General features: G+C 40.3%; 3 protein-coding genes across 8 annotated transcripts in view; 2 read left to right on the forward strand and 1 right to left on the reverse strand.

Moving 5' to 3' along the window:
• Positions 1–7,560, reverse strand: part of bmp7b (bone morphogenetic protein 7b) — a 36,252-nt gene extending 28,692 nt beyond the window's left edge. The window contains exons 1-3 of one of the 5 annotated variants that reach the window (XM_037773376.1): positions 7,419–7,560; positions 6,099–6,140; positions 5,265–5,388 (exon numbers count right to left, since the gene is read on the reverse strand). The gene's annotated coding sequence lies outside the window, so the exon portion shown is untranslated. Of the gene's footprint in view, positions 1–5,264; positions 5,389–6,098; positions 6,141–6,510; positions 6,666–7,418 lie in introns of those variants that run through there. The other 4 variants (XM_037773377.1, XM_037773375.1, XM_037773379.1 and 1 more) reach the window with 4 other exon arrangements.
• Positions 7,561–7,607: 47 nt separating this feature from the next.
• Positions 7,608–14,442, forward strand: spo11 (SPO11 initiator of meiotic double stranded breaks). The gene is made up of 13 exons (XM_037773381.1): positions 7,608–7,740; positions 9,268–9,381; positions 10,161–10,249; positions 10,584–10,650; positions 10,761–10,869; positions 11,203–11,289; positions 11,549–11,585; positions 11,697–11,806; positions 11,917–12,016; positions 12,401–12,438; positions 12,811–12,887; positions 13,286–13,397; positions 14,094–14,442. Exons 1-13 carry the CDS (start codon positions 7,622–7,624, stop codon positions 14,211–14,213), a joined length of 1,179 nt encoding a protein of 392 aa, XP_037629309.1. The 5' UTR covers positions 7,608–7,621; the 3' UTR covers positions 14,214–14,442.
• Positions 14,443–16,418: 1,976 nt separating this feature from the next.
• Positions 16,419–22,662, forward strand: LOC119490459 (5-aminolevulinate synthase, nonspecific, mitochondrial-like). 2 transcript variants are annotated; one of them, XM_037773859.1, is made up of 11 exons: positions 16,419–16,574; positions 17,821–18,026; positions 18,119–18,295; positions 18,771–18,881; positions 18,971–19,190; positions 19,310–19,494; positions 19,621–19,800; positions 20,605–20,769; positions 20,869–21,137; positions 21,248–21,410; positions 21,786–22,662. In XM_037773859.1, exons 2-11 carry the CDS (start codon positions 17,837–17,839, stop codon positions 21,944–21,946), a joined length of 1,821 nt encoding a protein of 606 aa, XP_037629787.1. In that variant the 5' UTR covers positions 16,419–16,574; positions 17,821–17,836; the 3' UTR covers positions 21,947–22,662. The 2 variants fall into 2 exon arrangements, with proteins under 2 accessions (XP_037629787.1, XP_037629788.1); XM_037773860.1 differs by having other exon boundaries at positions 18,149–18,295.

Here is a 22,662-nt window from a genome sequence, read left to right on the forward strand (position 1 = left end):
CCCGCTGCTGGAGCAGGAAGTTTGTGACAAAAGGCGGTGGTGCAGAGACAGAGAGCAGACTGCGAAGGAGGGGTGCAGATGTTTGGCAGCTGCTTCATCCCTCCATCTGCCCCCCTGGCCCCAGCACCTCTTAAACACCACACTTTAATGGAACGCTCCTGACCCTCGTGCGCTCTGCTCTCGCTGACACAGAGGGATTTCAGATGCACCAGCTTTATCCAGACAGACCTCCTAAAACCGTTTCACTACACAGAGAGTGGACTTTTAAAAGGCTCTGAGATGTTTTAGGGGCTACAGCTTGCCAGGTGATTTTTATGACAATAAAATTAGACTTCAATGGCACAGCAAGAGAGGCTGCCAGACGGCTTAAGCTATGATTGCAAACAGAGGAAGGGAAAGGAGGCAGAGCGTGTCTTGGGGTCTTCTACACTTAGCTCACCTTCCTGCCCATTTAATGTGGCTGTTCTTGTCTTCAAAGGCGTTCCACTCCTCTTTTTCCAATGACAATTCAACATGGCTTAAAGCCTGAAAGCTTACACAGCCTGCCACTACTCATTCTGTATATCTAATCCTCTATTTGCTTTTAAATGGCCTTTCAGTAGTAGCCTGTAACATATAAACATTTCTATCCGGTGCCTCAGATAGAATCAGCTAATGGCCGCAGGTGTTTACATTACAGCAGTTTCCGACAGGGGACTTGAAAGGGTCTTGGTTTCAGTTATAACTATACATCTTTCTCTTTCTCTCTCTCACACACACTTTCTTTTCCCTCGCTCTCATTGTCTTACCCTCATTCTCTTGCTCTCTCACCCTTGCTGTAAGGTTGGCGAGGTCAAACCCCCCGGTGCTCCTCCAACAACCCCCCAGCCCATGGCGCAGTTTGTGCCCAGAGAGGGGCTGACAATCCTGGGCAGGATAATAGGAACAGACCCCCCTTTGTTTGGGCCTCCATGGGCCTGATGACAGTCACAGTAAACAGTGGGCACAGGCTGAGGCCAGGCTGGGTGAGCTGCACTGAGGGGCCTTTGACAAGGAAAACTAAAGCACAAAAGCAGAACAAATAGTGTTTGAACCTTCAGTCGACGACACACACGTAGAAAAAAATAACAGCCAAACGAATACACACAATTTCTCTCAAGTATTTCACAGTAAACTCAATACTTTGTCTAAGATACACACAACCGCTTACATATTTAGACATCCAGTGATACACACTGTCAAGACCTGTATCATTAATAGGGCTGCAACTAATGATTATTTTCATTGTCAATTAATCTGTTGATTATTTTCTAGATTAATCGATTAGTTATTTGGTCTATAAAATATCAGAAAATTGTGAAAAAAGTCTTTCAGTATTTCCCAAAGCCCAAGATGACGTCATCAAACGTCTTGTTTTGTCCACAACTCAAAGATATTCAGTTTACTGTCATAGAGGAGTGAAGAAACCAGAAAATATTCACATTTAAGAAGCTGAAATCAGACAATTAAGACTTTTTTTCTTTAAAAAAAATCTCAAATCAATTAATAGATTATCAAAATAGTTAGCGATTCATTTAACAGTTGACAACTAATCGATGGTCAGTGAAGAGAGTGGATACACTTCTGCCAGCAGAGCCAGTGTACCTGAGTAAATCACTCGAGGGCAGAGCTGTAGTGACTTGCAGCTGTGCAACCATGACTATGAAGCGTTACAAGGCTTACAAACGTGAGCTCACAAGATCTTTACATGTCATATTTGCTTCTTCCTGTTCTCCGTTTAGGGAGTTTTTAAACTTTTATTCCATTTGGCCTGGGGCATTAGGAGTGCACACACTCTTCCCACTATGATCTAAGACAATCTGCACAAATACACACCTCCCCACTCCAACAGGTTGGAGCACGATACTAAGCTCCACAGAAGACCACACAGCAGTTCAGTGAAACATCACTGGAAACACTTTCAAACCCCCACAAGAACACAAGAAAACACTTTTCATCTCCAAGTAATATCGTTCTCTTTTTCTCTTCCTTTTTATCGATGGTAAGAGTTGGTGCCTTTTTCCATCTGCCTGCTTATCTCTATTTAGGAGCTCAAAGCATGCGGTCAGAGGTCAGATTAATATTTATTTCATGTGTTGCCTCAGAGAACAGCAGGCAGCAGTCCTTTGAAGGCCCGTGTACACGGGGAGGCAGATGAGGTTCGGTGGAGGGGGGTCTGACCAAGCAGACCCGCAGACCATACAGTAAAACCTTTTTCAGGGTAAAATGACCCTCAAATGAAGCAGTGTGGGGTCGGGAGCAAGGACAAGAGAGGGTGGAGGCACATTTTTTCCTCTCCCCTCCTCCCTGTCTGCCTGTCCTGTCCGCCCTTGTCTACGTTTTTGGCGTAACCCCACTGTGTGCACTGCACAAACCGGCGGCCTGTTAAAACAGCCAAACCAGGTGGAGCTGAGCTATTGCAAATGTTCCCCTTCTGGTGTCTCACACTTCCAGGGGCCTCATGAACATATGAGACACAGCTGTGAGACAGGCAGAATAAAGAGAGGGGGTGGGTGTATGAAACAGCTTCAAAATAGTTCCCTTTGTAAATCCCATTTAGGTTTGGGGTTTGACAGCATTTTTCACAATGTGGATATAGAAATATTGAATCCAAGTGCTCTCTCCTGGTCAGATCTGTTAAGTTTTTCACAGTTTCAACTCAAGTTTTGCCAGATACATTACTTAATGAACTTATTTGTTCATGCTCAATACTGATGAAAAAAGAAAATAGAGTATTCGTTATTATTTGTTAGACTCTGAGATATAACAAAGATTTTACCAACTTGGGACCAAATGCAAATTGTAATTGGCATTTGCAACTAGAGTTGCAACAATGTATTGATGACATGTCAACTGCTAAATTAATCACCAACCCTTTTTAAAATTGATTAATCAGTTTGACTAATTTTTGAAGAAAAAAAGTCAAATTTCTCTGATTGCAGCTTCTTAAATGTAAATATTTTCTGGTTTCTTTACTCCTCTATGACAGTAAACTGAATATCTTTGAGTTGTGGATAAAACAAGACATTTGAGGACATTATCTTGGGTTTTGGGAAACACTTTTTTCATCATTTTCTGACATTTTATACCAAACAACGAATCAATTAATCGAGAAAATAATCAACAGATTAATCGACAATGAAAATAATCGTTAGATGCAGCCCTGATTACAACCCAATCCCCATCTTATTCTCCGCATTGTTAGTTTGACCTTACTATAACAAATGAGTTTCATGACAGCATCACATGTCCAATTGACATGTAGAGATTTTCTGCTGAGGAATACGTGATTATCTTATTTGAAATGCTGCACCTTGCAATCCTCCTTGCCATCACTCAGTACCTACTTTCGCCTGCATCCGGTACGTCCCGTCACTCCTGCGTCTGTCTGCAGCCGGATATGACACTAGGGAACACCGGAGTAGCTTGGATCTGATTCATAGCTCTCAGCAGTCCAGCCAGACCCATCAGTTATAGTTGGTGTCACTGGCAGTCAGAGATACCGTTTTAGCTAAGCTTTCCAAAATGCCTGGCTTAGTAGAGTTTATCCATTGCAGGATGTTATCACTCAGGCACTCTGTCATTTGTGTCGTCGGCACAGAGTCCAGGCTTGACGCTGAGCTGGTCTCATACTTAGCAGCATCCATTACTGAGGTGTGAGGGCCTGATAAAGGTCTACTCAGCTCCATGCAGCTCAAGGCGGAGGTCTCATTTAGACTGTTGTCTCTGCAGAGAGAGGCCTTGCCCCTTTGACTCTTGCTCTCATCACTCTGTGAGGCCGTGTTGGTCTGTCAATCAGAGAGGACCCTGGGTGATCAGTCAGCTCCTCTTTAGGGGATGCTGGTCTGAGGAGCCATTAGAGAGGAGGCGGCATAGCCAGACTGGCCAAAAGCTGATGAGAAACAGAGGAGCAGGAGAGCCTGAGGTAGAAAGTGTGTGTGTGTGTGGGGGGGGGGGCAGAGGAGCAGGAGGTGGATGTGCTGAACTATGTGGATTGTGAAGGGGAGGGCAGCTCTGTTTTCTATTTGTGAGGATTAGGTTGACAGATCTGTATTTAGTTTCTTTGGGCCTCTAGCTGCAGCTAATCCCCCTCACCTGCAGCGAGTGCCCCCACTCTCTTTCCTCTGACCCTGCAGCCCCCTACTTCCCCCATGTTTCCCCCCCTCCTGCACAGCACAAACACTCATCCCGAGACAAGCACATGACTCGTTGCACTCTGTCTCCTCAGGTTAGGGCCCCACACTCGACACACATCTCTCCCGGGCCAAAGGAACAGCAGGGGTCTCAGCCTTTCTGGAACAGAAGAAAAAGTACCCCCACAACCTGTGGTCTTCTACAATTTTTTTTTCAGCTTGGGTGAGGGGTTGTCCCTCATCACCTAGAGATAGCAATTACTCAGAAATTAAGAGCCATTACTACGGAAGCAGCTTGTCAAAGCCACTCAGGGGAAAGGGGAACCTTCGGTAAAGCTGCACATTAGGAAATATTCAGGGTCAGGTCAGGGGCACAGACCTCTTCCCTTTAGATCCTGGCTCCCACACACTCTGACCAGGCCTTCACACTGTGAAAGAAAGACCGCAGTGCCTCCGCAAACACACACAGCATGCCTGCCAGCAACTCTTGAAGGTGGGGACTCTGGATGACCTAATAGTTTTAGAATCTAAGCACATTTCTCTGTTTTAACAACAGAGTGACATGACTGCAACATGAGAGACTGAAACAGGTTTTGAAAGGTTGTCGATGAAGCAACGTGTGGGATTTCCTCAAGGTGTCGCATTCATGTAATGTTATTTTAATGTTTGGAGTTTAAAACAGCTGTAATTAGTGAATAACTGTCTAATACAGTGAACTTAACAGAATGAGCTACATTTATAGCATCTCACTGAGCCCTAAAACACTAGTTGGCCATCATTATCGTTACACACAAAAAATCGCTTCCACATGGCTGACAGATACAATATATATGTTTTGTTTCTCTGGCACTCTAACCACAGTCAATTACCCACCCACCCACCGTACTGCAAACCACCGCACACACACAAACAGAAACACACACATACAGTAGACACACCTTTGGACAAGTACCAGCAAGCTCACAAAAAGGGTCTCATTACTGAGAGCCACAGAGGGTGCTAATGGGGAGATTTTTCTTAACATCACCAGCTTAGGCCTTCTACCTCACACCAATGAGGTGCTAACTGGCCCACACACATTCATAGACCTTAATAATGGAAGTACGCACTGACCTTTAGCTTAAAGAGGAACACTAGTAGTTGCTTGCAGTCATTTCCAGGCTACTGTGTGCCTATGAGGACATCAGTAGGTCTACTGTTGTAGGTTATTTAGTTGTGTATTTCAACTGTGGCAAACCTGGTCGCACAAATACAGAGAGGAGAAGATTTAGCACATAAAGTCAAGAAGCAAATCACAAGAGAACTGGCTTAATTTAGATGTGGCAGCATTATTGCATATCATAAATGCAGAATGATTGATTGTTTGCAGAAAGTGCACATTTGCACAAAATGTAAAAATACTTTAGTAGATAAATGGCCTGCATTCAAAACTCAAAAAGTAATGAGTATTTTATATACTGTATAGGTCCATACAAAACAGTATTTCATATACTGTTGTGTAGTATAATATATCACACTGCATCATAGTCTATAACCTACCAGATGGTTATTGACTGGATGTTGTCATGTGGTGTGTATATATATATATATATATATATATGCCCTGTTTGTGGCTTTCATGGAAAAAGTACTCAGATCCCTTCAGGCCTGGACTGGCCATCCAGAGCAGGTGAAAGAGAGAACAAGAGAAAGAGAAAAGGTGGAGCTGAGCACATTACAGTACAAGGAGAAAAGCCCAGAGGGAAAGTACAGTTAATACTGCAATTTGTATGTTTGAGGTGTTACAAAGGCAGCACGTCATAATATCACAACTACCCTTCCCGAGTTTAAAAAAAACATTAAATGGCATCACTTAATCATGTTTTGTAAGCAGGAGATGTGTCACATGTGTATGGCAATATCGAAAGTGAAAAGAGCAGGTTATTCTTTTGTGCCAGGGGGAAGTACCTGCAGTTATTCATGACGATCAACACAAGTGCAGTCAGAGCTCTGAGGACAAAGAAAAGGCACTTCAAAAAGAGAAAATATTTATTCCCTTAGCCTTAATTATGGAATGCAACTGACTAACCCTTGGAACTGAAGACACTTAGCACATTTTAACTATTTCTGAAGTTTTTTTTAAGCAGTTTTTGTGTGTGTACAAACAAAACTAAAAGACAGGTTACTGGTATAAACAGTAAAAACTGAAAAATATTTTAAGTGTATGTGGTCTGTTGTGAATGTGTGGAGATTACAAAGTGTTGCATGCACCTGCCAATTAGTGTTTCTGGTGTGCAAGCTCTTTAAACAAGTGCATTAGCTCTGAAATGTATAAAGTAACGTAGTAGAAAATGTAGATACTCAAGTAAAGTACAAGTACCTCGAATCTGTAGTTAAGTAACGTTACAGTACAAGTAAAGTAACGTTGAATGTACTTAACGTTAGCTGGCTACTTTCACTACTCCATGTATAAGAGGCACAAACTGGGGCTCCTATAATACCACTTTCATACAAATGAACAGGGTTGGACCAGGGTTAGCCTACCCTGGTCCAACCCTCCTTTTGTCAATTCAAACCAAGCCAGGTTAAACCCTGGTCAGGACAATTCAGATACAACCTGGGTCAGACAATGGCCTATGGAAAGGAGGCTGGGTCACGCGTCATCAACGCGTCATATCTTTGGGGGTATAACACATGTGCAGTGAAATCTGGCCTGCACTCGCCGAAATTGAGCCAATCGCCACGCACGACCGCAGCTTCAGTTACACTGCGCATGCGTTATACCCCGTACCCTAAGACCCACATCGGCCCGTGACCCAGCCTCCTTTCCATAGGCCTTGGGTCAGACCCGGGAGCAATGCATACTAATGAGCTCAGGTGTTAGAAATGGGCAGGGGGGGGTTACAGGTCTGGAGGAGAGAGGGGACGATAGTGACATCATCAATGTGTGCAAAAACATAAAATGTCACAGAATGATGCATGTTTTTGGGATACAGTGTAAATATAGTACACACGGCATGTTTAGCTTTATAAAATGTTGAACTATTTTGTATGTATGGAGCTCTAATGTATGCAAACACATACAGATTTACAGTATATATTCATCAACATGAACCTTTTTTCCTCTGTCTATCTACCATTTATCAAATATCAGACCACACTGTGTTATCTAATATGATAATATAGGCTACATTTATAATAGACATATTCGACATTTCCACTTGAAACCCCTTCAGAAATACTGAAAAGTTTATATTTATGCATATTATGTTGTGAATATCGTCTTACCGTGTAAAAATAAATACGGTGGAAGTGAAGTAATCATATTGTTTCTGTGGTCAAACAATTTAGGAAGGTGAATTCTTCCGGCTGGAAATTCAGCAGCCAATCAGTCAGGTGCGCTTGAAAAACATCTCGCGAGACTTCCACAAAACCGTTACGCGGGAATATCGCGGTATATGAATGTAGTAAGTAGTTACCATGGTAGTTGCATGATGGGATCTCATGCAGCAGCAGAGCTGTTTTCAGAAGTTGACAAGCTTCGTGCTGAACTTCTGAACAATGTCGAAGTCCTGACAGACTGCCGGCGTGTTGAAGAGGAAATCAGCCAGTAAGTTCAAGTGAATACTGTGTGTTTACCCGTCGATATGTGAACTGATCCTGAGCCGACCCGAGGGGGCGCCATCATGTTAACAGGAGGGAGACACTAGTCGACGGGGTAACAGATTTAGATATAACACCTTTGCTGTAATTATAATATAGCTATGTAGGTAGAAAGATTAATTAGTTTACTCTATACTGTGATTATAGTAATATAACGCTAAGTAGTATTATCTCCGATGAGAATATGAATTGTTACCAGGGTTACAGGGTGTTACCAGGGTTACAGGGTGTTACCAGGGTTACAGGGTGTTACCAAGGTTACAGGGTTCCACCATTTAATAAGGTTAGACTGAAGCTATCTCTTTTGTACACCAGTCAATCCTAAAACTAAATCTGGAGCCTAATCCCAGATCAAATGTACGTTGTTGAAGGGCCCTGAATATTCTGTGATTGTAATGTTTAAATGTATGTATCCTTGTTTCTTTTGATTGTCTTTGTCCTTTCTGTGATGTTGCAAATGGAGCTGCTGTGATGCAAAACAAATTTCAGACCTGTCTGACAATAAAGTATTATAGTAATATAATATTATATTATATTATATTACAGTGCTGTTTAGCTAGTTAGATAGCTGTATATCCTGGTTAAACAAGACAATCAGATTGATTGATTGATTGATTATATAAGTTAAGGTTAGGCTCTGTGTCAACAAACCTGTAAAGAGTTGGTTGACAACCAGGATGAGACATAATGACCTTATTGGCACAAATATATATATATATATATATATATATATATATAAGATAATAATGCACACAGTGCACTTTCATAGACTAAGCTACTGGAGTTACCCTGCACTTTACTCATTTTTAACAGTCTCTTCTGCACTATATTCACTTTTTTAAATAGTCCTGTATCACAACTGTTACCCTGCACTATATTCAGTTTTAACAGTTTTCTTCATCTCCTTGTATTTTTATATCTGGTACATTTTTTTGTACTTTGTTCTTTGCACTACTAACTTTTTTACTGCCTTTTTACAAACATGTTTTTGCACTATGGAACTGTGATGCTGGAAACTTGAATTTCCCTCGGGATCAATAAAGTTACTATCTATCTATCTTTCTATCCATATACAAAGTACAAATAATCTACAGATAACTAAATGCCAGGGGGACTAGGATGATAAACGAAAAAAGGAATATGTTTAATCTTTAAATATATGTTTGACGTAGCTAGATAATCACCTCTCAAAAGTTTTTATGAGCATAAATTTGGTCAAAATAATAATTAGATCAATCAGGAAAAACAGAGCAAGAATTCATATCATATTCAGCGAATTCAAAATATAAATGTTTTCAAAATAAAGTGAATTATACAACTTTCATTCACTGGATTCCTCAAAAATAAACATTCCTGTTTGTTTCATCCATAAACTGTTTCTCCGATTTTCCAGAAAATGTACTACACTCTATAACAATATGTTGCCAGGTTTTTTGGCAGCCCATATTCAAAACTCTGTATCTTTTATATCCAGCAGGGAAATCTTGACCCGCATTGAAAACGTAATCCTAGGAATAGTGACAAGTCTTTCCAAAGATGAGGCCCCCGTCCTGGCACTGCCCAACAGATCCAGCTGGGCCAACGTCAGGTAACTTTATTTAAAACCACACTGTAGCATGAAAAGTTTTTCTACCCGCCCCGAACACTGCAGTCGTTTCACACACCGACTGTGTGGGATCCGTGCAAGCCGTCTGACCTTTTAAAAGATAAACACAAGCAGTCATGTTGTGTAAAGAAATAAATAAACATTTACCTACATAGTTTGTTTTTTGGTGGGAGGTCAGGCCACACAAGATGAACAGATTGCTGTTTAATACACACTTCAGTCTGCATTTGTATAAGGGGTGTTGTGAGCAGCAGACTGCACGGGCAACCAGGTGGTAGAAGAAACAACTTTGGTTCAGAGGTCGAAGTTGAAATAACTTCCTGCAGCTTAAAAGATGACAGAGTGATAAGGAATTGAAACGCACTGGCCTACACACATACACAAACACACATTTAAAAAGGGGCTTTAATGCGACTAGGCTGCAGAGACCTTCTGCTCAGAACAAAGCAGACTGTCTGGTCTTGTTTGGATCAAACCTTTTACCGCAGCTTAAAGCACATTCTGGCTCAACTCTCAAATGTGAGAATCCCACAGATTGAGCGCCAAAGGTTTCACAGAGGAGTCAAGACGGCGCGGCGAGGTGCGGGGCAGGCTTTTCTCACAGGTAGCCCTCAGGGTGTGGGGAATTTTGGATGGCTTACAGGTGGGGGAGCTGATTTTCAAAGTAAAATGTAGCACACACAACTTGTGTAGATTTCTTTGATGGCCTCTTCCCTTCTTTTTCCCACTTACGTTTTTTCTTTCATTACTTCCCACTTAAGTTTTGACAGTGCCATCGGGCTTCAGATGAGTTCAGGAAGTTCTGTCACCACCGTTAGGAGCGACTGTCCCTCGTCTGTCACTAAATTTGGTGAGAAGATACGCACACCTCTGTTGTTATATATTTCTGTTCTTGACAACCGACATTCCTTTTAGTCAAAAACCTTTACAGTTGTGCTATACTTCATGTGGCTTTCATTTATATTCGATGTGAACACATTCCTAAACTGCACAAACGGCAGTAAAAATCAGACTTAGTTTTAGGTGACAAATTGGCAGAGACAGTATATGTTGAAAGAGGCTTTTAGGGATCAGTTTACCACATGGATATCCTAATTAAGAACAGAGTCTGTTTTTTCCCTATCCTTTTTAAAGATGTGATAAGTGAATATAATGATTGATTCTGTTTGTTTCTCTGTTTGAAGCGCAAATTCTCAAGATCTTCTTGGTCATCTACAGACTCGTGCAGAGCAACTCATACGCTACCAAAAGGTTATTTGTCGTCAATTCACATTTTTAAATGATCATCGCTGAAGCTCGATGTGAAGCAGTTTTGTTTTGCTGGGTTATTCCTGAATTTGATTTACATTTTTCTTCCCCAGAGACATCTATTACAACAACACACAGCTGTTTGGTTCACAGAGGACTGTTGATCATATCGTGGATGATATTTCCTGCCTGCTAAAGGTTCCTCGCAGATCACTACATGTGGTAAGTGTGTGTATGTGTGTCCATGTTAATGTGATATCTGTGTGATGTGTGATTGCATGATAGAAAACACACACACACACGCCTCAGATATTAAAACTGTGTAACTGAATTCCTCTGGAAACGCTTTGTTATGATTGGTTCAGGTCCCGCAGATGAAATCTGTGCGGTATTTAAAGCATTTTGTTCTGCTTCATGTCTTCGGAAACACCTGTGAGGGTGAAAAAGGTTCTTCTGATCAAATAGGAAGTGAATTAAAGTTGAATTGAAAGAGGCCGAAGTATGTGTTAATATGAGCATTGCATTAACTTGTGTATGTAACTTTTACGTCACCAGTTGGCCACGTCCAAGGGATTAATCTCAGGTGACCTGTGTTACATGGAGGAGGACGGCACGAGGATCGACTGCCGCTCCGGCTCTGCTGTAAGTTCCATCCTCAACATAAACTGACTGAAACGGTCTTCATGTTGCTACACTGAGAAACATTGCATCAACTATGACTTAAAGGCACCCTGAGGAGGTTACATCGTTGTATTTATATTTGTTTCTCGCCAAAAACATTGTGTCAACAGCTCCGCAGGGCGCCTTGTGTTTCCTGCCAAACCAGCGATAGTACTGCAAGGAATATATTTAGACATCTTTTACTAGTTGAACCAATTTTTATGACTGTATTTGGTTTCAGGCTGTTGCAGTTTCATCAAACATTGGTGGGATCAGAAGTATCCTTTGTGATTTGTTGGAGAATTTTACTGTCTATTTATACATTTCTTTCTGTGTGGAGAGGACACTACATGGTTGCAGGTGTTTTTTCCTTCACCAATCATTTACAGATATTGTATCATCTGCCAAATTTGTCATGATAGTTGAGAAGGATGCAACGTTTCAGAGACTACTGGATGACGACTTCTGCACAAAGCTGTCTCCGTGCATCATAATCACAGTGTGTTTCCTTTTTTTTTTTGGAATGTGACTTGAATCATATTAATTAGAATTTCTCAAATATAGTATTAAGTGTTCTGTGTGCATAACCGGTGTCTTTGTTTGGATCAGGGTAAAGGCGTGCCAGATGTGAACAGCAGGCTGATGGTGAGGAAGCTTTGGGACACGCTGCACATCCCCATCTTCGCTCTGGTGGATGCTGACCCTCATGGTACTCCTCATGAACGCCAACCAGCTTTTCTCCCACATACTTTGCATATTTCCACACATTTAACAACACTTGTCTTTTCATCTCTGCACACACACACACACACACACACACACAGTTAGGTTGCATGTCCCACTAAGCCTGCAGATGTTAGCACCTGTCCTCTACGTCATGGTGCCTAGTCTGACTATTATTTCCGTTGGCGTGATGGCTCAGTTTCCATCAGCCTCCGTACCTCTAACCCTTTTCCCATCGCATGGCGAGACACATGTGTAATGCTTTACTTTGTTCTAAGCTCCGTTACACATCTCGCAGGATAATTGCTCTGGTATGTCAGTGATTGCAGCGTGTCTGTGTCTCTCCCTCTGGTTTTTCTTTTTTTCCCAGGGATTGAGATCATGTGTATCTACAAGTACGGATCAGTGGTGAGTACCGCCATGCCACTTATTCCTGTACTGTATATTATCCAATGTGGTCTGTTCAGTGTCTCTCTGTTAGCAATATGTAATTATATGAAGAAAAAAAATGGCCCAATCATCCATTTCAGGATATTTAAACTGACATCATATGGAGTGAAAATGTCGAGTGATTGTGTGGCGATGTCCTTGTTGATCTCTGTGACGTTTGTGTAATCATTCTTGTGTTTGTTAACTTCATTGTGAACATGTGTTGGGCGTAACCACATTATGTAGGTACAGTGCTGATTGGTGTGTTTATTTGAGATGTATATATGTGTATAAGCATTTTGTGTGTCTGGGCTTGTGTGTGTGTGTGTGTGTGTGTGTTTTTTTCCACAGGCCATGTCGTTTGAGGCCCACAGTCTGACCGTCCCCAGCGTTATGTGGCTAGGCCTCCTCCCCTCTGACCTCCAGAGGTTTGGACTCCACATTCGCTACTTCCTACTTCCTCCTCCTGCCTCTAATTGGGATTATATTCTGGGGACATTTAGATTGTTTGTTTTGGTTTCTGTTGCTGTCGCCCTCACTTTTTTTTTTTCTTTCTAGGGACTGCATCTGAGAGCATATTGAATTTTAAGTATACGTCCCCTTGAACAAATTTAGTCCAAAAGGGCTTTTTGACATACATTTAATTGTAGTTTCCACTTTTTCCTCCTATGTTTCTCCCTAAACATACACATAATAACTCCTCAATGTGAGTCTGTCGAGAATGGGAGGAAATGTAGGGTAGGGACGACATCTATCAACCAGCCTGGCTGCTGTCATTTTCAGGAAAAATCAATTTGTGTAGTAAAATCAACATTTTATTCTTCAGGTTGAGGGTTCCCGAGGATGCCCTGATCCCACTCACCAGGAGAGATGAAAGCAAACTCAGCAGCCTCCTCACAAGGCCGTACTTAACCGGCCAACCAGACTGGCAGAAAGAGGTGAGAGAGGAATGTGATGTTAAGTAGAGAGAAGTCACATAGAAATTTGCGAGCTAAATAAAGTCTGATGATGAAGGGAAGCATCTGAGACGTGTCGCCTCATGTAAACTGGTTGAGAGGCTGAAAGATAATTCAGTATTGTTTATTTTATTGGAGTTTTATCCTATTTAGATATCATTTGAGTAGTTCTCATGTCTAAATGAATAAATTAAATTGACCAAATTCTGTCCGAGCGTGAGATCAAATACTTGAGACCTTTATTTTAAGTTATGTGAATTAGTTCTAATAAAACACAAAAAACATTTGACTCGATTGGGTGTAGTTTTAACCTTTCCCATGTGGTTATGAATAGTAAATTATCAGTAAAAGAAAATGCTGTGATGGATAATTTTCCATATCACACGCCCCTAACTTACCACACTCGGCATCTATGAGCCTACATTGGGGGAAAATGTTGCACAATGTTCCTTTTTCAAAAGGAAAAAGTGTTCTTTCTCAGAGGTTTACACAGTTGTAACATCTTTGCCTATGTGACACACGGTGTAGGAATGTGTGCAGGAGGACTCTTAGCTCGCTGGTACTGAGGAAAAAGAAGAGCCACTCTGTTAGAGATAAACACCTGAAGATGATTTATGCTTGTTTGCACGGCTTCCTCTTGCATGCTCCTTAAAACTGCACATTTGCTCTTCGTTGCAGATGGAACTGATGCAGCAGAATAAGGTCAAGGCTGAAATCCAGTCCCTAGCAGCCATCGCTCCTGATTTCCTCACCAGCATCTACCTGCCCAACAAGCTGCGTTACGGAGGCTGGGTATGAGCCCAATGCTGCTGCCTAGTGGAATAACAATGTAACTGCTAGTAAAGCTGGTTGCAAAACTAAAGAAAGATCATGTAACCCGCCCTGCCTGACCTTGTCAGACAGATTGAAATATGAAGTTGGGTTGTAATGTTTGCTTATTTAATAGTGATTGTGTTTATGTTCTCTAATTGTGTTTAAGAAATGTCTCATCCTATCATTAAAGCCCTGTAATCCCATTTACAAGTCAGAGCATGCTTTTGGTCTTTACGTTCTTGTTGGCCTTGTTTATATTCCCAAGATGTTTGGACCGGCTGTTGCAAAGTTCCCAAACACATTTATGTGGATCCGTTTCATTCATGGAGTTAATTATTCTACAATTGTTTCAGCATTGTCTTGCACGTTTTACAACCACTGAACTCCACAGTGTGTGTTGGTGAAAAGACTACAGGATGATTTAATGGTTTTGGAATTGGAGTAACTGAGGCAGCTCATTCATTAATGCACAACATATAAAAGCTGGTTCATATAATCGGTCCTCCAGCAGGTGGAGACAGTGTTCATTAAATGGGAGAAAGGAGCAATGTTGTGAGCTTCATCAGGGAAGGGAGAGCTAAAGACCTCACTATAGTCATAATGTGGATAAAATCCCATCACAGACATTTAGGACAGAAAAAAAACATTTCATAACTCAAATATTTTGTAAACCTATAGAATAGATGATCTTGTGTTGAATAGGTGTCATGTGCATTACTGTGAGGCTGAACAGACAGTTTCAAGGCTCGTCTTTATAGAAGAGAGCCTTTTTATTTTATTTGTGTGCATCTTATTTACGCATTTCTTTACCTACTATAACCATAACTTTTACAGTACAAATCTACATACAAGGGTAGATCACAATGTTTAATAACATAAAAATGGGTGCTGAAAATATTTTACATCTGAAATAAATTACTAAAACGTTTGAGACTTTTTTGTAAGATCAAAAAGAGTTGTGTTGAGTAAATAAAAGGGGAAAAGTGGGTCAAGAACCCGAAAAAACTAATTATAGTTTTTTTAAAAATGCCCTATACTACCCCTACCAAAGTGATTCAAGTGTGCCATTAGTATACTTCTTTTGAATGTACACTTGGCTCATACTGACAAGTATACAGAAAAGTCTAAGTATATTTGGCTTATAGGTCTACTTGCTTAATGTTTTGATCAAGATATACTTAAGAAAGGTATAATTCATTATTCTTGTCTTGTAGGCTTACAGAAAATACTTGGCTTGGAGATGTGCTTACTTTTTGATAGTGTAGCCTATTAAAGTGTGTGAGAGTTTGTAAGAGGATGTTTTGACATGAATTTACTTCAATTCATCAAGTTTGCAGATTATCCGTTCACCATAGAGGCATGGAAGAACACCACATTTTATTATTTTTTGTAATCTCGTCACAAATCATCAAGTCAATAGCAAGAGGAGCAAGTCTCTTTACGTAATACATAAACCATTGGTTAAGTACTATAAGTTAAAGTATACAAAGTACACTTTCATGAACTAAAAAGCAGAGATGCATACAAGTCATTTTTAGCATATCCAAGTCAGGTTTCAAGTCTTTGGTGAAAGAAGTATTCAGATAACTTACAAGTACAAACACCACACTTGCAGTAAAAAGCCTACATTCACAATTTTACTTAAATGTCAGTGGGAAAAAAGAGTTTATAATCTAAATTTAAATTAGATTATTGCCTTGTTTGGGAATATTAGTTAGACTTGACCATAGAACTTCTTGCTGGTATGCAAATTAAACACAGGGACCCAAGAGCCATTTAGCCATTTATTGAGGGAAGATAGTAGGTGGAGGACGGATGATGAATGAAGATTTTTCTGTACAATTAACAAATTAAATCAATATATATTGCCATGTTTACCACAATTAGAAATAATAAACAAGAGGTACATAAGTTAATTTACATTATTAATGCATCAATTTAAGGATTAAATCTTTTCAGATTCTCCATCCAGATCCTAATTATAACAGCACAGGCTATAGGAGAAAAAAAGTGGAAATACTCAAGTAAAAGTAATGGAGAAGATGTACCTAGTTACTTACAACCACTTCTCAGTACAGTAAAACAAACAGTGTTTACTCTAGGGTTAAGAGGTGAGCAACAAATGTCGGTTCCTGTTTTTAATAGACGATCTTCGTCAGTGGCATTACGTGACCGCTGGTGGGCGTGGCTCCGTGCTTGTGCAACATTCTCCTGCTACGTCACGCTGTGATAGAAGTGTTATAATTCCTCCAGCTGGAGTTTCCTCAAAGTGAAAGAAGAATCGGTTTAGGAAAACTGCCGAGGAACACAAGACCGAGCAGGATTTAAATATCAAAGGATAAAAAGGTGGGTTCATATATTATAATAACTGTAGCCTATAAAGGGGGATATGCTGTAGCAGGGATGGTTTACATGGACCACATGTAGCCTGCAGTCTCATGTCATGCTTGAAGATAACTGTTTTTGTCTGCCATCAATCAAACCTTGACTTGATAAGCTTGTACTGATCAAATCTGATTAAAAAAATACCTAAAAAAATAAAAATTTAATTAAAAATACCTTTAGTGTAAATTTAAACCTTAATTTTTCATGTTGAAGTTTTTTGCTGCAGACTCCCAATTTTTACTCTAGAGAAGTTGTTAAGAAAAAATGTTAAAAGCAACTAAATACTGTGAGATAACTGTTGTTTGGGGGACTGTATGAATAGATGTCAATACCAGTTTTCATCTTAAATCCTGTTTTAATCTATCAGATTGTGGATGCTGGGATAATAGTGAATGGGTGAAATAAAAAAGCATGGTTAAAATAAAGTTGTGTACAGTTAATTTACAATTTACAATCTAAATCTAAGATGATGTCCTTTCAGTGATAACCTCATTAATGATTATTATATTAATAATCATTAATTATTAATTTCGGAGTCAAGGTCAGTTTCCTCCAAAACTGTTAATTTGTAGAAATAAGGTATTTTATGAATTGGTAACAACAATAATCATTAAAAAACACACAGACTATACATAGCATCTCGTCTGACTGTGTGTGTGTGTGGATGTTATGAGATCCAGCCCCTGCATGTTTTGTAACACATGGTGGATGGTGAGGGCTCAGTCTGTTTCATGTATGTCTTTCATCTGAGCAGCAGCCAGATGGCTCTCCTTCGTTGAGAGACAGGTCCTTGAGAGGCCTTCCCTTTTCCTTCCCCTCTTGTCAAGGACAGCTGACTACAGAGCAGAGTGAATGAAAGTAGTCTCTGAGGCTTTAAACATATAACATTCCTTTCACTGGTCATAGATTAGTGTGGAGTTAGTCATGTTTCGCAAGACATTTTTCATCTGTTACGTCAAGGTGGACTGGGATATGTTCAGGTAAAACCATCAGTTTTGGTAGAAAATATTCTTAAATGTTACCTGAATAGTTAGACCTTTTTCACATTGTTGATATCTATCTTTATTTATTATTTAATAATGTTAGTCCCAAGGTGTAAGTAGCATTTCAATATCTGAACATTAGGGAATATACTGTATGCAATGGATGTCTAATTTGCTTTCCCTCTTGACGTATTATTAATGCTTTTCCTCCTTCTCATTCTCAGGTTAAGAGTATCACATATGGACGCAGTGATCCGTCGGTGCCCTTTCCTCACTGGTGTGCCCAGTGTCTTCCTGCAGCTGGCTGGGAAATCATCGCTGGCGAGCTATGCCCAAAAATGCCCCGTGATGATGGACCTGGCCTCCAGACCTCTGGCCAGAGCTCTGTCCTCTTCAGCTTCTGTGTTCAAAGGCCCTCCAACAAATGATGGTCAGTTTTAAGGCATCCAATTATAAATTTATATGATTTGCTTTTTTTTTATTTTGTACACAGATATAGAAATTAATTCTTGTCTTCTGTAGATCAAAAGCCTGAAGTCAAGTTGCCCCCAGGTCACGTCACGCCCACTACTGGCCAAGCGGTAGGCTCCAGATGTCCCTTCCTGGCTGCAGAGATGGGGCAGAAAAACAACAGGGTGGTGAGAGAGGCCAGCATGGAGCTGCAAGAGGACGTCCAGGAGATGCTCTCTGCACGCACAGGTAAGCAACCGCACAGCCACACCTGTAACTGGATATCCATAGAGGAAGTCAGTGATGTAAATTGTGAAAAGGTCCTTGTTTGGAGCATAGTGACATTTTTTTTTTTTTTAACAATGTCTTTATTGTTTTTTTGTTATACAAACATCAGCATTATTATGCAATATATTCAATACAGCAATACACTTTTCCCTTTCTTACAGGGCCTAAATCAATATACAGCTTCACAGTATAAATCATACAATTGAACAGTTAAATGGCACCTCTAACAAAATGAAGATACACATAAACAGAAAGTAAATATATAGAAAATAAATAAATACAAATAAAAGATTTTCAAAAACAAGAATCCATTCCCTTCTGAGGGTCTAACACTATTGTGAATTTTTAAGTATCCTAGCATAGTGACATTTAATGTTCATAGACAATGAATGTATTGATTTAGAGATCATTAATAGTGTGCATCTTTCTTAAACAGGGAAAAAAGATGTTTCGCTTATTGAGGCAGAAGAGGCCAACACAGGGACACCAAAAAACCTTCTTAAACCTTCCAAAGTGTCTCACCTGCTGAAGGACAATCTGCCCAAGGGTAAGAAAGACTCTTCTTAATGATCAAAAACTTCTCTTTTTTTTTAAATCTTATTATAAAACCCTCCTCCACTTTTCCCCCCCCATCAGTCGTCACCTTTCAGTATGACAAGTATTTTGAAAAGAAGATTGAAGGCAAGAAGACAGATCACACATACAGGGTTTTTAAGACGGTGAACCGGCGTGCCTCAACGTTCCCCATGGCGGACGACTACTCAGAGTCTCTTCACGCAAAGAGAGACGTGTCCGTGTGGTGCAGCAACGACTACCTCGGCATGAGCCGTCACCCGAGAGTCACCCAGACAATCATGTGAGTAGGCTCACTGATCAGCAATCACCCATAAACATATGAGGGTGGTGATAAATACAGATTCAGCTCTGATGAAATATGATACGGTGGTTTTAAGATCTTTTATTTTTTTCTTCAAGGGAGACATTACGAAAGCACGGTGCCGGTGCTGGAGGCACACGAAACATTTCAGGGACAAGCAAATTCCACGTGGAGCTGGAACACGAGCTGGCTGACCTGCACGATAAGGACGCTGCACTCCTGTTCACCTCCTGCTTTGTAGCCAATGACTCCACTTTGTTCACTCTGGCAAAAATACTACCAGGTACATTAAACTAAGCTTGGAAATATTATATTTTTATATTATATATATTGTGACCTAAAGTTCCATGTCGGAATTGACTTGATTAAACCCAATTCAACATTTTTTTCCATTTGTTTACTCCTCTAGGTTGTGAAATCTACTCTGACGCCGGCAATCACGCATCAATGATCCAGGGAATAAGAAACAGCGGGGTCAAGAAGTTTATCTTCCGTCACAATGACGTCAGCCACCTGCGAGAGCTGCTTGAGAAGTCTGACCCCTTCACTCCAAAGATTGTTGCCTTTGAGACGGTGCATTCAATGGATGGTAAGTACACAGCCCTCCATGCTGGTGTCAGTCTTATTTCATTTAAAGGACATTTAAAAGATTTTATCAGAATCACAATCAGCAACACTTCATTGATCTCCAGAGGGAAATCGGGGCATTACAGTTGCTCTTATAAGAAAGCATAAAGAAATATAAGAATAATATAAATAAAGGAGTATATAACGTGTAAATTATACAGTACATAATGCTACAATGTATGTAGAGAAATATAAATAAATAGTAAAAATTAGAAATATAAGAAATATGTACATCAAACATATACAATATATAACCACGGTGTAAATAAAAAAAAAAATGCTGGGAAGTGGGATCTATTAAGTGTGTTAAATATAAATGCAAGAATAGTATAAATAATAATTAAATAACAATATTTCTTGAAATTTACAGTATAAATGCAGTATTGACTATTGCACAGTTTAGTTTTTGTACAATTTATTCACCTGTGCAATACTCATTAATACTGCATCTTATAACACTTTTTTTATTTATTCCTAATTGATGTGTTTCTATGTTTGATGTGTTTTAATTGTTTGTTGGAAAATGAGAAACATACTGATTTACATTACTGTCACCACAGAAATGTGAGTAATATTTCTCAAAATTAAATTATTAAAAAATAAATGAAATTAAGAATAATTTAAAATAATAAATAAATAAAATTAAGAATAATTAAAAATAAGAAAAATAATTGCTGTGTTTACAAAGCAGGCATCACATCACAGCATTTGCTATGATAAATGATGATAATGATAAATAGTCTAATGAATGCCGTGCCTTCGACAGGGGCCGTGTGCCCACTAGAGGAGATGTGTGATATTGCCCACCGGTTTGGTGCCATCACTTTCGTGGATGAAGTTCATGCTGTAGGCCTGTACGGGCCCAGAGGAGGAGGGATCGGGGACAGAGACAGAGTCATGCACAAGATGGACATCATCTCTGGTACCCTTGGTAAGTAGAACCCTCACTAATGAGGGGAAATCCATCATAACACCCTTACTAGTTAACATTATGTGCTCCTCTCTGACATGTAATGGGTTATGTTTCCAGGCAAGGCCTTTGGCTGCGTGGGCGGCTACATCACCAGCACCGACGCCCTGGTGGACACGGTGCGCTCCTACGCCGCAGGCTTCATCTTCACCACCTCCCTGCCCCCCATGCTGCTGGCGGGGGCGAGGGAATCCATCAAGGTGCTGAAAAGTGAGGAAGGCCAGGGACTCAGGAGGAAACATCAGAGGAATGTCAAGCTGCTCCGACAGCTGCTGATGGACTCGGGCCTTCCCGTGGTCCACTGCCCGAGCCATATCATTCCTGTCCAGGTATGGAAATTAATAATTTATCCGTGCTGATGCAGGGATTCACTTGAGAATCTTTCACTTCTATGACTATGTCTCTTTGAAATGTGACACATGATGTGTCTGTTTGGCAGGTGGCGGATGCAGAGAAGAACACAGAGATCTGTGACATCATGATGTCTCGTTACAACATCTACGTGCAGGCAATCAACTACCCCACTGTGGCTAAAGGAGAGGAGCTGCTGCGCATCGCACCCACGCCGCACCACACTCCCCAGATGATGTTCTACTTTGTTGGTATGCCCACTCTATAAATTATGATGCACATCTCCTGAATCAGAAATATCCAAAGTATTATGTGTTGGGTTATATAAAATATCTGGTGAGAGTAAAATTCTCAATTGGAATAAGAATAAAATGTCATTATACTTAGAATTAACCTCATCATTAGCAAAGATGATGAAATACTTGAAGTTGCTGACCCTGTTAAAGGAGATGTTTAGGTGAATATTGCAACTCTGAAACAGCTCCCAGTATACATTGGATAGTGAGACATGTATTCCAAAACACAGTTTGAAACACGTTTTACTCTTTTAGGAAGATCTAGTATCCATAATTTTTGGCAAAGATTGTTGTATCCTCAGCTGTTTGTTCTCTGCTCTGTCCCCACAGACCGGCTGGTGAAGACGTGGAAGGAGGTGGGTATGGAGCTGAGGCCGCACTCCTCAGCAGAGTGTGACTTCTGCCAGCAGCCTCTTCACTTCGAGCTGATGAGCGAGAGGGAGAAGTCCTACTTCACAGGCCTCAGTCACATGATATCAGCAGTAGCCTGATGTCATGTAAAATACTAAAGCCCAGCAAGCCCCACCTCCTAGTACTCAAGCTATTTATTGTATTTACATTAAATATATCACTGCGTGTTGTGTCACCAACACAAATGTACGCTTAAATTAGATTATTTATCATTTTATTATTTATTTATTGCCTTGTCTGGGAGTATTAGTTGACTGAACCATAGAACTTCTAGCTGGTATGCACATTAAAACACCAGGATCCGGGAGCCATTTGATAATCTATTCAGTGAGGATAATGGATGAAGATAATATTGATTTTTCTGAAATCAATATATTGCCATGCTTACCACAATTAGAAATAACAAACAAGAGGTACATAATTTATCCAATATTATTAATGCATCAACATCTTAAGGATGAAATACTTTCACATTCTCAATCCGCATCCTAATTATAATAAACATAAGTTAATCACTTCACAAAATATACAACCACTTTCTTCTAAAATGAACACATTGCCTTACTTACTGGGTTTGACTTTTCCTCACATGTAAGTGGCTTATATCACACTGGTCTCAGAGAATTAACTAGAGGCTTGAGATTTTGAACACTGGGGATCGAAACCCTGGACCTTCTTGCTGTGAAGCAACAGCACTAACTGCGCCGCTGTGCCACCCACTGTATATCTGTGCTTGTCCCATGCATAATTCACATCATGTAAATGAATCCCTCGATTAAAAAACAAATGCATGACA

The sequence above is a fragment of the Sebastes umbrosus genome, chromosome 6 (genome assembly GCF_015220745.1).
Source record: "Sebastes umbrosus isolate fSebUmb1 chromosome 6, fSebUmb1.pri, whole genome shotgun sequence".
Classification (NCBI taxonomy): domain Eukaryota; kingdom Metazoa; phylum Chordata; class Actinopteri; order Perciformes; family Sebastidae; genus Sebastes; species Sebastes umbrosus.